The 14,504-nt window shown below is 51.4% G+C and overlaps 3 protein-coding genes across 3 annotated transcripts; 1 reads left to right on the forward strand and 2 right to left on the reverse strand.

Annotated features, from left to right (window-relative positions):
- Window positions 1-3: 3 nt before the first annotated feature.
- On the reverse strand, window positions 4-2,986 carry BJY04DRAFT_177472 (ESCRT-0 subunit protein HSE1). The gene is made up of 9 exons (XM_073709605.1): window positions 2,544-2,986; window positions 2,409-2,458; window positions 2,289-2,323; window positions 2,137-2,212; window positions 1,989-2,087; window positions 1,814-1,934; window positions 1,140-1,757; window positions 869-1,084; window positions 4-819 (listed from the first exon to the last, which is right to left on the reverse strand). The coding sequence occupies exons 1-9, from the start codon at window positions 2,581-2,583 to the stop codon at window positions 248-250; spliced, it is 1,827 nt and encodes a 608-aa protein (XP_073576969.1). The 5' UTR covers window positions 2,584-2,986; the 3' UTR covers window positions 4-247.
- Window positions 2,987-3,148: 162 nt separating this feature from the next.
- On the reverse strand, window positions 3,149-7,094 carry pakA (mitogen-activated protein kinase kinase kinase kinase STE20). The gene is made up of 4 exons (XM_073709606.1): window positions 4,343-7,094; window positions 4,182-4,281; window positions 3,788-4,122; window positions 3,149-3,739 (listed from the first exon to the last, which is right to left on the reverse strand). The coding sequence occupies exons 1-4, from the start codon at window positions 6,386-6,388 to the stop codon at window positions 3,635-3,637; spliced, it is 2,586 nt and encodes an 861-aa protein (XP_073576970.1). The 5' UTR covers window positions 6,389-7,094; the 3' UTR covers window positions 3,149-3,634.
- Window positions 7,095-9,950: 2,856 nt separating this feature from the next.
- BJY04DRAFT_48739 (putative RNA binding effector protein Scp160) lies at window positions 9,951-14,283 on the forward strand. Its single transcript, XM_073720488.1, has 4 exons — window positions 9,951-10,503; window positions 10,589-10,836; window positions 10,893-13,191; window positions 13,244-14,283. The coding sequence occupies exons 1-4, from the start codon at window positions 10,116-10,118 to the stop codon at window positions 14,227-14,229; spliced, it is 3,921 nt and encodes a 1,306-aa protein (XP_073576971.1). The 5' UTR covers window positions 9,951-10,115; the 3' UTR covers window positions 14,230-14,283.
- Window positions 14,284-14,504: the final 221 nt, after the last annotated feature.

Consider the following 14,504-nt stretch of genomic DNA (forward strand, 5'->3'; position numbering starts at 1 on the left):
AGCGAGTTACACATATACCCTTTATATACAATTAGGTTACACAATGTTATAGCTCGACTTGGGCATAACGAGGTGGCTGATGAGAACAAATAGGTACAAAGGTATAGTATAAATGCCCAATGAATCGCAAGCAAGAACAGTGAGCATCAATCAGGAAGATCAACGCCGGAGACCCGTTTCATGGAAGACGACGGGATAGATGCGAGCCGAAGTTCAGCGCACAGCAGATGTTGAACGGGGTAAGAAGCTACTGATAGAAAGACGCTGGGTTGTGGTTGGGTAGACCACCTTGTGACGGTTTGTAGGCCTGGTAATTACCGACACCGGGGCTTATTGAGGGAGGGTAGGGCGCAGGTCCCGAGCCCGGGGCCGCCGCTCCGGGAACAGGGGGTGGCTGCTGCGACGGCGCTGGCGGGTGAGTGATCGGAGACGCGGGGTACGGTGGCTGAGAATGATTCGCAGGGTTTAGCCCGTTTGGTGGGTTGTGGGCATTATCTGGAGGGTATACAGAAGATGAGAACTCAGACTGCGGCGCTTGTTGCGGTGGGTGCTGAGGCTGTTGCGGGTATTGCGCCTGACCTCCACCCTGGGGCCCTGGAGGGTACTGTAGTCGTTCCACCGGAGAGTCATAGGCCGATGTTCCCAGCTCTTGCGGGTGATCAAAAGTTGATTCAGGGCGGTGATGAACGGGTTGATAGGAGTCTGCTGTAGCAGGCGGCGGCTGCTGCTGCTGCTGTTGATATTGCACAGCTGGCGGGGTGTGTCCCGGGCCAGGAGATTGGGTTGTGGGGGGGTAATAAGAAGGGTTGGCCTGGGTGTCTAGTTGACAGTCAATACCACGCTTCAACCAGTGATTAACGGCACGAACCTGAAGGTCGAGGACTAAAATATCTCTGAGGATCGTGTTGTGGTTGGTGGGGCCCCTGGGGAAAACCTGCAGGTGCTCCAGAGCCCGGGAATCCGTACTGGGCTTGGCCCGGCCGGCCATACTGGGGCTGGGCAGGGTGGGACATGGATGCTTCCAAAAGAGACTCATAGTCTCGTCGGGCTTTGATAAACTTTTCGTTGAGCTGCGTAAACTCGTCTGCATGACTGTAAGTCCATGACATGTTTCGTGGGCGGGTGGGGGAAGAGCATACCCTTTTTCTGCGAATACTTGCCAATAAGCTCAATCAGCTTGGGGCGAATAGCTAATGTTGAGTGGTACAGGTTAGTTATTTCCTCGTTGTCTTGTACATTGAGTTCCGAGTTCCGCGTGCTCAGCAGAGTCAAAAGTTTCTCAACATTCTTGATCTGGCCAAACACCTCTGCCTCCATATGAGCTTCTCGCTGAAGCTCCTCGACAGTGGGGTCAGGAAGCTTCTCGACGTAGTTGAGAGGGAAAATGCCAGTTTGGCCTCTCAAAGAGCCCTTCCACCAATCCTTGTAAACAGATTCGAGCACTGCGATAATGTCTCCCTTGCGAAACTGTAATTCACCAGGCTCAGAGGGCTGGAAGTCGTACAGCGCCCTAACCCTAGAAACAGTAGCGGCAGAAGTCCCAGAGGGCACCGGACCCGCGGGCGCGGCTTGTGCCTGGTTTGTCGGTGCGGGACCTGGGGCTGAATTGCTGCTCTCAGCCTGTGGCTCCGGGGCCGGAGCGGGCTTTTCTCTTATGGAGAGCGCAAGTGCCATCTGCAACTCCTCCTCTTCTTTTTGACGATCTACATCGGTAATTTCCCGCTTCACTGGCTTTGATGGAGGCTGTAGGTTCGGGTCTGGAAAAGGCTTGTAAGCTGGATGAATCCATCCATGTGCGCGATACACCACATACTTTGAGTCTTCAATTTCATATACGCTTGCTCCATAATCCCAAAGTCCGGATTACTAGCAAACATCTCGGTCCAATCTTCCATGCGCTCCAGAATCTTAGATTTCACCTGCTGATGTGTGTTCTGTACCAGCAAGTTAGTGATGGCTCATGGTTGAGTTGAAGTGACGAGTATTACCCGGTCGCCGGCAAGGCGCAAGAGCGCATCTGTGAAGCTTCGTGAGGCCAGTTCACGATGGATTTTGGAACCGCAGTTTTGCGCCAAGGCGTTGCCCAGCTACTCAACGTCAGTGCACATCAGTGACCTTAACCATCTAGCCACTAACTTCAAGAGTATATAACTGCACATTGGCGTTTCTATGCGCTAGGCGTTTGATCAAGGCGGCGACTGCATCTTTCGGGCTATAACCAAGCTTGGAGTTAGCAGATGTCATTTTCGCAAAGTAATAAGCCGCACTTAAAAAAACACAGAACCTACCCAGACTCTTCCGCTCCAACCTTGTCACACACATCCTATCAACGCAAAGCTTTGTTAGTGGATCTAGTCTTATAACCTCCCAAAGACGTCGCAGGAGAATTGTGGTAAAAGTCCTCATACAAGAATGTATTCCCAATTCTCAGACGTCAAATTTTCATCCGTCGCCTTGGCTATCGGAAAGACAGTCAGTCAATATTATACACTTTTTCTGGGAAACCGAGTGCAATACTGGTCACAGAAGTCGGGGCACAGTACCAACTGCATCGTCAAAAGCGTTCTGCTGTGCGCGGAACATTGCGCCTCCAATTACCGGTTCAGATGTATGTCGAGGAAGAAGAAATTGGAAAATAAGAATAAAGACCAGGGTCTATCTTCTGTGAAGATGGCTAGCGGAGCTTGTCGGTAGTTCGATAAAGTCGAGCCTTGCCAGTATGACGGCCCTTGGCTGACTGCAGGCTGCGGAAATGGAGCTCAAGGCTGCGTTCCAGCGCCCGGGGAACACTCGGTGCGGGGGAATCAGGAGCTTGCGGTCCCGAATGGTACGTTGGTTCGAAGGCCTTCGGGATAATGGAGACTATCTGGAGATTTGTGTATGGTACGTGGATGTCCGAATAGTAGAATAAGTAGTTTCAGGAGATAGCAGCAGGCGTGGAGGCTTCAAAGGCTACCTAGTAGTAAAAGGATTGTTGGAACCTGATTCCCAGCGACTGTGACGATATGTTGGTTCGCCAGGCGGAAAGTAGCAGCTTATCTAATCCAGCCACAGGGCGCACGCAAGCTGAAGGCTGAGTCGTCCTTGGCCTAGATCTCTAAATACATACGTACCTCCTCCCTAGTAGTTAGTAGGTACTTGTGTCCCCGTATAATGCGATGGTCATATGGATGTATTATGGTACTATGTGGTGTCCTCGCCGTACAGTCTCTAACGGTGGGCATATTGAGTGAAATATCAAAATAAGCCCCATACACTTTTGGTTTTCAATCATTCCGAAAACCGTGAATGCCACGTCCCATCAAACTTCCAGGTCATGGTCGTCTGAGGTTAACAATACGGGTATGCAAAAACGCCATCATAAAAAGAAGAAGATATACTAAACATCAGGTCCAGGTTCAAGGCCTTGGAAGTCCCATAATCCCTCACAAGTCATTGCCGTCTATCATATTTTGGCTCAGTAACAATCGGAAGATCTGTAAAAGGTGAAGAGAAAAAATCGGAAGAGATATCGGCGTGTCGTAAGGCGGTGCCAGTTGCATCATATCCTGGCAAACATGAAATAACAGGGGTAATGGGTATCTGAAGGAATATAAGAGACATCGACATATAAAGACGCCAGAAGGCTAAGAAATCAAACACCGCCCTTTTGAGCCTTCTCCTGAGCTCTGCTAATCCGCGCAGCTTTGACCAGTGGCGAAAGATGGGAGAGAGGCGCACAGACGTTCATAAAGGGATGCTATTCAGAATTAGCCATGATGTGGAACGGAGGAGTGATAACACATACTTTCAGTAGATCATGAGCTGACGCTCGTTTCTCAGGGTCCACTCTGAGCGCAAAGTTGAGGAAGTCTCTGAAAACCGGTGTCAAGTTATGTTCGTCCTTGATCTTGGGCGTGCCGTTTGTAGCAATCAAGTACAGGGCTCGCAGAGGTGACTCGGTCAAATAAGGAGGCTCTCCTTCGATCATCTCGATGGCCATAATTCCCAAGCTCCAGATATCGACTTTGCGGCCATACTCCTTCCTAGTCACAACTTCAGGTGCCATCCAGTATGGTGTTCCGACCATGGTATTTCGCTTGTTCTGAGAGTCGTTGATCTGAGCACAGAAACCAAAGTCCGCTTTATGAGGTGTTAGTCTCAGCACAAGGTGGAGGAAAAATATTAATGGGCCGACTTACTCAGTTTGATGTTGCCATCCAGGGAAAGTAGAATGTTGTCTGACTTTATGTCACGATGTATGACCCCTTTCGAGTGAAGATGCTGCAAGCCACTCAGTGTCTGATAGGAACGAGTAATATTAGCGACAGCAAATTAAAGCAGATCCATCCAAGATGCCTACCTCTCTGCAAACAGCAGCAATTTGACCCTCGCTCATGATATTGAAGGTCACAACATCGGTAAGACTGCCACCTTCCATATATTCCATAACTACCCATAGATCCAATCCGTGAAGGTAGCTGTCCATAAAGTTCACGATGTTCTTGTGTTTGCTGTCCTTCATGACGAGGATCTCGTTAATGATAAGATCTTTCTTTGGCTGCAGATCCAGATTCATCTGCTTGATAGCGACGCAATTGTTTGAGTTGTGTTCGTAAGCAGTAAAAACACCACCAGACGCACCCTGACCGATTTTGTTCAGGTTATAGTAGAGTTTGGTGGGGTCGCCAGGTGTGCAGATAGCGACCAACCGTGCTCTGACATCCATAGCATTGCTCTGGCGGGCCCGCTGGCGCGGTCGGGCCGCAGGTGCGGCTCGAGCATTCTGAGCAGCTTGTGTCAAAGCAGTATCTTCCGGTGAAGGGGCGTGCTGTGGAGGTGTTGGTTGTGTGATCGGCTTCTGTTCTGGGCGCGAGGATTGTTGTTGTTGTTGTTGTTGTTGTTGTTGTTGCTGCTGCTGCTGCTGCTGACGCTGGCTGCGGCTTCTTTCGAGCTGTTTATTTGCCAGAGCTTGTTGAGCTGCAGCCATCGCCTGCTCCTGCTGCTGTTGGTATTGATTTGGATTCACAGATGGCCATTGTGCCTGTGCACCGTTTGTCTTTGAATTCGATCGACTTCGTTGAGGTTCCGATTGTAGGGGCTCGGTCTCCGGAATGGGTGGAGTACTAAACAAGGGGCTTTGAGTCTCTGGAGCCGGCCTATGAGATATAGCAGGATAGGGGCTCGACGTAGGTGGTGCTGGAGCGGGCCGACTCGGTATCATGTTCGCTGCCGCGGTTGGTGGCTTAGGAGGTGCACGGTTAGGTATCAGGCCTCCCAGCGGTGGAGACATGACCTGAGCTGCAACGGGCGCAGCGCGGGGTATCGGGGGAGGCGCCCGTGGGTTTTCAAAACTTCCCTCATGGTTCTGTGGAAATCGGGGGCTAGTAGGAGGAGAGGTCCGTTGCACGCCGTACGCCGCATTGCCACCAGGTTGCGAAAGAGGACTTGCGGCGCTTTGCTGTTGAGGGTAAGCATGGTCGAATTTGTGCCAGACTTCATCGTCTCCTCGAGCATTCTTCTCATAAAATCTCATGATGTCAACCATTGTTTGCGGGTGTTCTTCCTGTTCTTTCTGGGTGATACCACTTTCTTGTAACAACCTTTGCCATTCTTTTGGCAGGCCGGTAAACTGGCCTGTTTGGTTATCATAACCAACATGGGTGACGTGAACGGGATTCTCGGGGGCAGAGATCTTGATGCCGCGGGGAGAGCCTAGCATGCTGTTGACAAAGCTAGAGAAACTGCTCTTCTTGCTTCTGGCGGGTCCGGCAGGCCTGACGGCACTGGTTTCATCGGAGAAACGCTTCGTATTTGTCGGGCGATCATTGTTGGTCGTACTCGGGAACGCCTCCATACGGTTATGCAGAGTGGTAAAACTCGCTGATTGCCTCAATGCTCGTGTGTCGGGAGTGGTGTGCGACCGGTAATTAGGGGGTTTCTCGACAACCTTTTCGAGAGGTTTTGGTTGCTGAAAACTCCTGTCGGATTCAGCAGTATTTTCTTCCAAAGCACTTAGCATACCCCGAGAGTCGAAGGGGGCGCCAATCAATTCATCTGAGCTCTGATCGTTCAAGGATAGCCGCCCGGAGTATGGAGGACGGGATCGGGAGGAGTGCTGGCTGCTGTGGAAATGACCAGATTCGCTACTCGCGAGGACCGGAGACGCCCCTGCGCTGTTCTGGTCGAGCGAGGATGAGGAGGAGCCGTATGCGTTGGACCTAGTCCGCAGGTGTTCTCGACTTCCAGCGGCCGAAGAGCGTGGGTAGACTGGGGCGGAGGGGTGCCGTTTTAGTGACGTGGTGCTCTGGTGACTGTTGGAGGGGCGGGAAGCATAGCCAGGAGGATCCTTATGGAGTTTGCTGGATGGCCGGCGAAACTTCAAGGATGAAAAAGTATCTTGATTCATGGCGCGCGAGTTTAGGGGGGGTGGAGGGGGAGGACAGGTCGGCCGATTGGAGACAGGACAGCCGGGCTCACCAGCGTGATTGGAGGGAAGGGGGTAGCCACCAGGTGAGGCGGTGCGCTCTGGCGGTCCCTTCGAGCCGTTTGGGCGAGAGGTGTGAGAGACAAGTGGGTGGACTGGGGTGATACCGGGGTGAGACTGAAGAGTTTGAACGGCAAGGTGGACAGCTCCGACAGGTGGATTGTCGGAGATGCAGGAAAAGCCAAATTGCGACGCAAGGAGGAGAGGTAGTGGCTGCTGTGCTGATGCCGATGCTTCTTGGTTGGAAAAGGAGCTGCCGCGGGCGACCGTAAGTGACGAACAGAAGCCGGCGGTTAGCACGTGGTGAACCACTAATAGCGAAAAACCTCCAGCAGGTGTTCCAAGTCTTGTACTCTTGCAGTAGTGGTAGTAGCAGTAGGATTGATGGTCGAAGCGGTCAATTCTGTCTCACAAAGTACTCGTGATATACCGTCGTAAAATGGGAGAAGTCATAAATGATTAATCGCGAGGATGAAATTACCAGCATGCAGGAGACTGCAGACAACCGACAGCTCAGCACACCGATCTGCAGTAGCAGCAAGAAGCAATGATCCGACAAGAGACTGAGACTGGACTGAGAGACAGAGGAACCGTGAAATAATAGTTAATCGAGAGGATGAGAGAAGGTCGACCTTCTTGTTCTTCTGGGCTTGGGGAGACGAGACAATTTAGACCGGAGGCTGGACCGAACGGCAGACAAGCGAGTAGGGAGCCACTTGTCAGAAACAGTCGATTGTTTTCTCGATGATCCATGGCTGCCCTTGTGCTGCTTTGTTTGATTAATCTTACTTATTTATTATTTCTCATTGACTATCTTTCTCGATACTCCTCTTGTTGTTTGGTGTCTTTGCTCGTGGGCACCCGAGTCAGTACAGGCCTGGATGCTCTGTACTGTTCACTACCTACCTAGGGTCCTAGGCACGCCGTTGTCCTCGACGGGCAGTCTTGCCGTACTTTTGCCGGGAGTACGTCATTGGCCCCGTCTCACTTCCTCTCACTTGGACTGGACTCATCGTGGATTCAGGAAAGACAGCTAACTATCTAGATAACTCCCAACTTTACCATACCCCGATATATCTGCAATACCTTTACCTGAGACGCGTTTGAGTTCCTCTCCTCCCAAGGCATTCGGAGGCTTGAAGATTAACCCTGGTAGCCCGGCGTTGACCCTTAATCAAAGGTGGTGAAGTTTCATCCCCAATCTTAATCTCGTTTTGTATACTAGCTCCAGTTTAGGAAGGCGGGGCTGGGCTCCAGCCCAACGTCTTTTTCTCTGTGACTGAGAGCATCGGAGAAATCTCTGGGCTATCTCTGGAAACGAACGGAGAAATCTGGTACTCTCAAGTACTAATCAACAGTGTCTCTGCAGATTCATCATAAAGCGAGCAGTAACGTGTTCCAATGGGGATACCAAAGCTACTACAGTATGAAGTTTGAATACCGAGTGACCAGCCTATACCTATGATTCTGCAGGAACACCTCTTAATTTTGCCTTTTTCAATGTCATCAGCAGTCCGCCGATGCAATTTACAAGTTACAGGTATATAGTCGTAACATATCTGTGACATTGCCTTGCCGATATGCGAGATGTCAGATCTGACCTGTCCTCGATGCCTTGAATCAGATTACTCGCCCGACGAAACGACTCCGTACAGTAGAATCACAAGCTCCGCCTTACCCCAGGAAAGCTCTAGCAGAGTGACAGCGAGAAGCCGCTTTCCGGGGGTGGAAGGTAAGGTTGCATTCCAAGCATCGGTAAATCCGTAGTAGTCAGGTGTCACTTTTTATGATTTCTAGTCTGAACGCACACACGTTGATCGCTCGACGGGTCTTTACAGGAGTTCTGATCTAGCTGTACGATTGAGGGCCTCTGGGAATAACCTCCTCTAGACAAAGTGTCACGTCGGTGAGACATGAATGAATGAGAGTATACATGTGCGAATTTTCTTAGAAGCTATGTCACTAATGATCTCGATGTATATTTTGTCACGGGTCCGGCGGGATTGGTACCTTCAAGATGTCGGTTATTATAGGTTGTTAGAAATAATCAAGTGGCATTAGGTAACGTCCGTCCCTGCCATAGATGGGTAACTTCAGTCACCTTTTCCTGCGGGCTCTACTGATCGATAAAGCAATTAATAGGATTAAGAAGGTGAATTTTGATGGTGAGTAGCAGTACCAAGTTACTACCAACCAATTTAGGAGACTCGTAGCCTGTAGGGTAAATGTCAATGCCAAGCAGACCAAGAACAGCTCAGCCACACGAGGTTCGAATAGACTCTCGGCCCGGCCGTTTTCGAAGCTCGAGGATGTTCATCTGCTAGTTACAACTTCGCCATTTTTGACAAAAACATATACCGAATATAGTCTCACACCTAAAGGGCCCCGGGAGGATGATGCAAGACGCTCTATTCTTCTATCTCTTTTGTCTCAACATGACTAGGGTGGAGGGATTTATCAACCAAGATTATAGATCTGAGTCGAAGGGCTAACCACGTGTCCAAGAGATCGAGGAGGCGCTCATAAGTTCACGGAGGGTGGCAATTATTCCCCTCATCAACCTCTGGGGCCCATCATAGATGGCAAACGAAGTTGCCATTCCTGTCACAGTAGACCCCAGCCTCAAGGCCGGAAGAGTCGTTGATATACTCCGGAGAAGAATCTCGACCCTCATCTCGGATCGTTGACCGGTAATCCGACTATTGACAAAATATAGACATCAAATTGATGATTCCGGGAAGAGGTTGACCCTGCCAGCACCAAGACCATAATTGTTGCGACCGGTAACTGTCGTAGTGGCTCTTTAGCTTCTCATCTAGTTGGCGAGCAGAGCTTTCGAGCCTAGTTTGAGGCCTGCCGTCCCTCGGGCGACACAACAAACACTCGAATGCAAACGAGTCGATGGGCCCTTGAAAGCAGGTCTATTGGGACTCCAATAGAAACTGCATCGAGACTCGAGAAACAATAATGCAAGTAGTCAAACGTCGCGAGGAAGTGTGTAGCAGGTGTTGAGGCTCCATCCACCGTGCGTCTCGGCTCCGCTGTCCTCCAATGGCTGAGCCGCTGAGGGAGCGATTCCTCCCCCGGTCCAGTCTTCCCACGCCGACCATTCAGGCTTTCTGTCCTGTCCTCACCTGCTCTCCTCCTCTTACTCCCACTCCCACTCCCATCGCCATCCTCTCCTGTTGTCAATTCAGGAGAGTTGACGTCTTTCCTTCCTCTCCTCCCTCCTCCTTCTATCCTCCGTCTTCCCTATTATCTTTCTCCTATCTTCTTTCCTGTTTCCCTCGTCTCCACCTCATCTGCGTGCTCTTGTAATGCAGTGTGTCTTTTTTTTCTATTAGCCGGTGCAATTAGCAATTTCATCTTTCTATCCCCTCCCGATTCTATCTTTTGGAGGTCACCTCATATTGCTCAGCCTGGAATTGTCGTCTCCGGTTTTGTATAAACCCGTCGATACTCCATTTCCTGCTAAGTCTCAGTTACGCCTTGCCGTCCCCTGGTATTTCTCCTACCAGAAACTTGACATAAAACTGTATGTCTCTAACTTGACTTTTGAGCGAAGAGTGAGCTACGCAATAATTGAACCACTGCGTTCCACAGATAACCCGAACCCACAACAATAATATCCCACGGCTGTTCACTCGCTATGTCTGCCGAAGCCATTGTCAACGGTGGAGCCAAGTCCCGAGCGGCTCTGCTAGAGGAGCAACATGCTCGTGACGAGGCGCACAAGGTGACTGTGGAGGACGTCGTGGATGAAGAAGATATCATGCACCCCCCTCCTTCGGCCCCGCTGGCTAGCGAAACAACGTCCGGAGCACCTTCCCAGGCACCGACACCTCCAGTAGCCAGTACGCCAGTAAACTCGAAGCCTGCCCCGGGGAAACCTGCTTTTGATGTGCAATCGGAGGAATTATTCCCTGCCCTGGGAAGCGGCTCCAAGCCAAAGGCGCCTGCGGCCTCTGCTTGGGGTTCAAAAGGTTCTTCTGCAGCTGCAGCTCTCGCCAATGGTGCGGCTGGCGGCGCATCTTCCGGTATGACACCTATCTCTCATCTTGGTCACCTCAGTGGCAGCTCTCATCTGGTCTACGATCATGTTTGACTAACCAGTTCAAGCAGACGTTCCTAGAATCATGACTTTACCTGGAAAGCACATGGAGCAGCTGCGACTTGCCCCCTCCCAAATGCTCCAAAGAGGTCAGCTAAAGAAGCCGCTGCGGGACATCCTTCGCGACATCTCCAAGCGATCAAAAGCGAATGTTGATATGCGAGGCGGGCCTGGAGGGTCTATAATTTTCGAGGGTAGGGGCTCAGTGGACGCGGTGCGCCAGGCACTCAAACAGGTGGCGCAGCAAGTTGGATCAAAGGTATGTCTGCGCTCTGACTCGAACTACCTATTTGGACCTGTCTCATAAGAATCTAGCAATCGGTCCGGGTCCCCATTCCCACCTCAGCCCGTCCCCATATCATCGGTCGTCAAGGTGCTGTTGTTCAGGAAATTCAGCAACGGACTGGTGCACGCGTTCAGGTTCCTCGTGCTGAAGAAGCCTCTGGTGGTGATGAAGATGATGACAATGACACCATTGACGTGCTCATTGAAGGTGACGCTGTCGCCGCGGAGATGGCCCGACGAGAAATCGAGGCCATTGTAAAGGAGCGAGCTTCCAACATGAACCTGCGCCTTAAGTCAATCCCTCCCGAGTTCTTCCCATTCATTGCAGGTGCCCACAACGCAAACCTAAGAAATATTGAAGAGCGCACCAAATCTCAGATTCACGTTCCTCGCTACGATACATGGCAAAGCCAACCCCCGCCTCAAGAAGCTGATCCTGGTCACGTTCAGTTCTCGCCTGTTTCAGACAGGCATATCCTCATCTCTGGAGAGCGCACCGCAACACAAGAGGCTCGCGCCGAAATTGAGAAGCTGGCCACCGATCTGCAGCGCCAACTGACCCTTCGCCAGCTGGCCATTAACCGGGGCCAGCACCAATTCATTCTCGGAGACAACGCCAATGCTCTACATGACTTCCTTGCTGAAACCGGCTGCGCCATCGTCCTGCCGCCGTCAACGGATGAAACCGAGTTCCTGACTGTTACGGGCCCCCTGCAACGGATTGAAGACGGTATCAACCGAGCTATGGATCTGGCTACCAGTATGCAGATGGCCAGCATTGACCTCTCTCGTCAGCATCCCAATGCTCCTGCTGGCCCTCATGCTCATGCGCGCGCCCTCACTCGCTATCTCAACCAACGTCAGGTCATAAAAGAGCTGGAGAGTTTATACGACTCTCGTATCGCACTGTCACCTTCTTCAGATGGACCAGTTACCTGGGAAGTTTATTCAAGAGATGGCAAGAACACTATTCGTGCGCGCTCTGATATTCTGAACTTGGTGCAAGCACACCCCCCTTCCAGGCTTCGTCACCTTACTATTGATCCTTACTTCCACCACTATCTACGCTCTCGCAGCGTTCCTCAACTGCGATCTGAATACGGTGTGCATGTTCTTGTTCCTGAGGAGATCGACAGCCAGGACGTCGTCCTTATCTATGAGGGTCCCTCTGCGAGCTCACCTCAACTGGAGATCCCTCGACAGCGACCATCTGCTGGCGATCTCGCCGCGTTTGAGAAAGCTCTTCAGGAGGCACAAGAGTACCTGTTGAATGCTTTGGGCAGTCAAGACGACATCGTGTCAAAGACGGTAGCTATTCCAAGCAAGTACCAGGATAAGGCTCGCAAGTTCATCGCTCGGGAGCAACAGGCGAAGGGCGAGGACCACATTCCTGTCCGTGTAGTCGTTGGAGGTGGTGCTAGCCGAAATGGTGGAGCTACCCCCCAAAGCGACGTTTCCTTGCGCGGCCCCTCGGGTCTCGTGGATGAACTCGCCGCCAAGATTCAAGGTTTTGTTGTTGAGCAGGAGAAGGATGACCTCGAGAGAGGCTACACAACGGCTTTCGACTTTCCCCAGAAGTTTGCAAACTTCCTCATTGGAAAGAGGGGCGAAAACATCAACAAGCTCCGCGATGAATTTGACGTCGATATCAAGGTGGAAAACGGCAAGGTGGAGGTCAAGGGACCGAAGGCAAAGGCTGACGCTGCTAAAACCAGGATTGTCAACATTGGAAAGAAGCTGGAGGATGAGACAACTCATATTTTGAAGGTTCCTGCCCAGTACCACCGTGAACTTATTGGACAAAAAGGAAGTCAGGTCAACCGACTCCAAGATCGGTACTCTGTTCGTGTTCAGTTCCCTAGAGCGGCAGTTGTCAATGATGACCAGTCTATCGCGGACACTGCTAGCGAGCCTGGTAGCGTTCGTCCTCAGCGTTTCCAGCAGGCTTCCGATGAGGTTATCGTCAAAGGACCCAGCAAAGGAGCGGATGCGGCGCGGGATGAAATTCTGAGTTTGCTCCAATGGGTCGTTGACCATGGTCACTCCACAACGGTATCTGTCGCTCAAAGTCAAATTCCCTCGTTGATCGGTCAGCGTGGGCGCGAAATGGACAAGCTCCGGGCAGACACTGGGGCTCAAATTGACGTGCCTGGGGTAAACGATGCCCCGAATGCTTCCGGCCGCGTAGAGATCAAGATCAAGGGCACAAAGAAGCAGGTCGAGGAAGCAAAGAAAATTCTGCTGCAGCGCTCGAACGAGTTCGACGCCACGGTCACCAAGTCCATTGATGTCGAGAAGAAGTATCACAAGTCCTTGATTGGTGGTGGTGGTGAGTTCAAGATCTATATCATGCTCCGTGAATAGCCGCTGACAAAACCTAGGTGCGAATATTCGTAAGATTGTTGCGGATGCTGGTGGCCCTACCGACTCGAGTGCATCACGTCTCGTCAAGTTCCCCCGCCCCGAAAGCAGTGACACTGCCATCAAGCTCGAAGGCAATGGCGACGTCGTTGAGAAGATTATCGCTGCTATTGAGCAGTTCGTGCAAGAGCGCGAGGATCAAATTGTTGTCAACCTGGATGTTCCCCCCGTGCAACACCGTCTTCTTATCGGTCGCGGTGGCGATACTCGACGGGGCATTGAGTCGAAGTTCAACGTTACACTTGATATTCCTCGCCAGGGCTCCGGGCGTTCTGATGTCAAGCTCAAGGGACCTAGCACCGCTGTTGCGGAGGCGAAAGAGCACGTCCTGGCCCTGCTTAAAGACCAAGAGGGTGTGAGCGTCGATGTTCCAACCCACCTGCACCATGTTGTTGCCGACAATGGGTCATTCTTCCGCCGTCTTCGCAATGACTACCAGGTGACAGTGGATCATGCCGGTCAGCAAGTCCCAACCAAGCCCAACCAGGAAGACTCGCGTGGCGTGGTGAATGGAGCCTCATCTCTCCCCTTGATTACCGACGAGCCTAATCATGCGATCGAGGCTCACTCATGGAAGGTGGTAGACAATAGCCCTGCGACGAGCGATACTAGCCAACCCGCTACAATCCCCTGGGTCCTGGCTGGCTCTGGAGACAATGTTGCCAAAGCCAAGGCGGCCCTGGAGAAGGCTATTGCCGCTGCCTCTCAGCAATCTGCTACTGGATACCTCATTCTCCCCGACCCCAAGACATACCGGTTCGTTGTCGGGCAGGGCGGCAGCCAGATCAACTCTATTCGCAAGCAAACAGGCTGCCGAATTAACGTGCCAAAGGACCAAGCCAAGGGTGAAGCGATCGAGATCAAGGGTGGCAAAGAGAACCTCGACAAGGCCAGGGACCTAATCCTGGAGGCTGTTCGTGCTGGGTTGAGCGGCAACTCGCGGTGAAAGAAGTGAGGATTGGCAGGCAGGAAAAGATACCTTGGACATATAAAGATTCTCTTATCACCCTACCTTTGGTTTTTTTACTCTATCTTTTCTTCTCATTTCTCCTTCTTACACTTGTATTGATTCATCAAAAGAATGTGTTCTTAGCATCATCCATCCTGGCGATTTTGCCTTAGCTTGAGTGATTTCTCTATACATTATTATTGGACATTTATTTAGATAATCAACAGACAGACCTCTACTCTGACATTGCATTTCCTTGTACTCTTCGTCTA

This window comes from Aspergillus karnatakaensis (genome assembly GCF_047715665.1).
Source record: "Aspergillus karnatakaensis strain CBS 102800 unplaced genomic scaffold BJY04scaffold_2, whole genome shotgun sequence".
NCBI classification, from domain to species: Eukaryota; Fungi; Ascomycota; class Eurotiomycetes; order Eurotiales; family Aspergillaceae; genus Aspergillus; species Aspergillus karnatakaensis.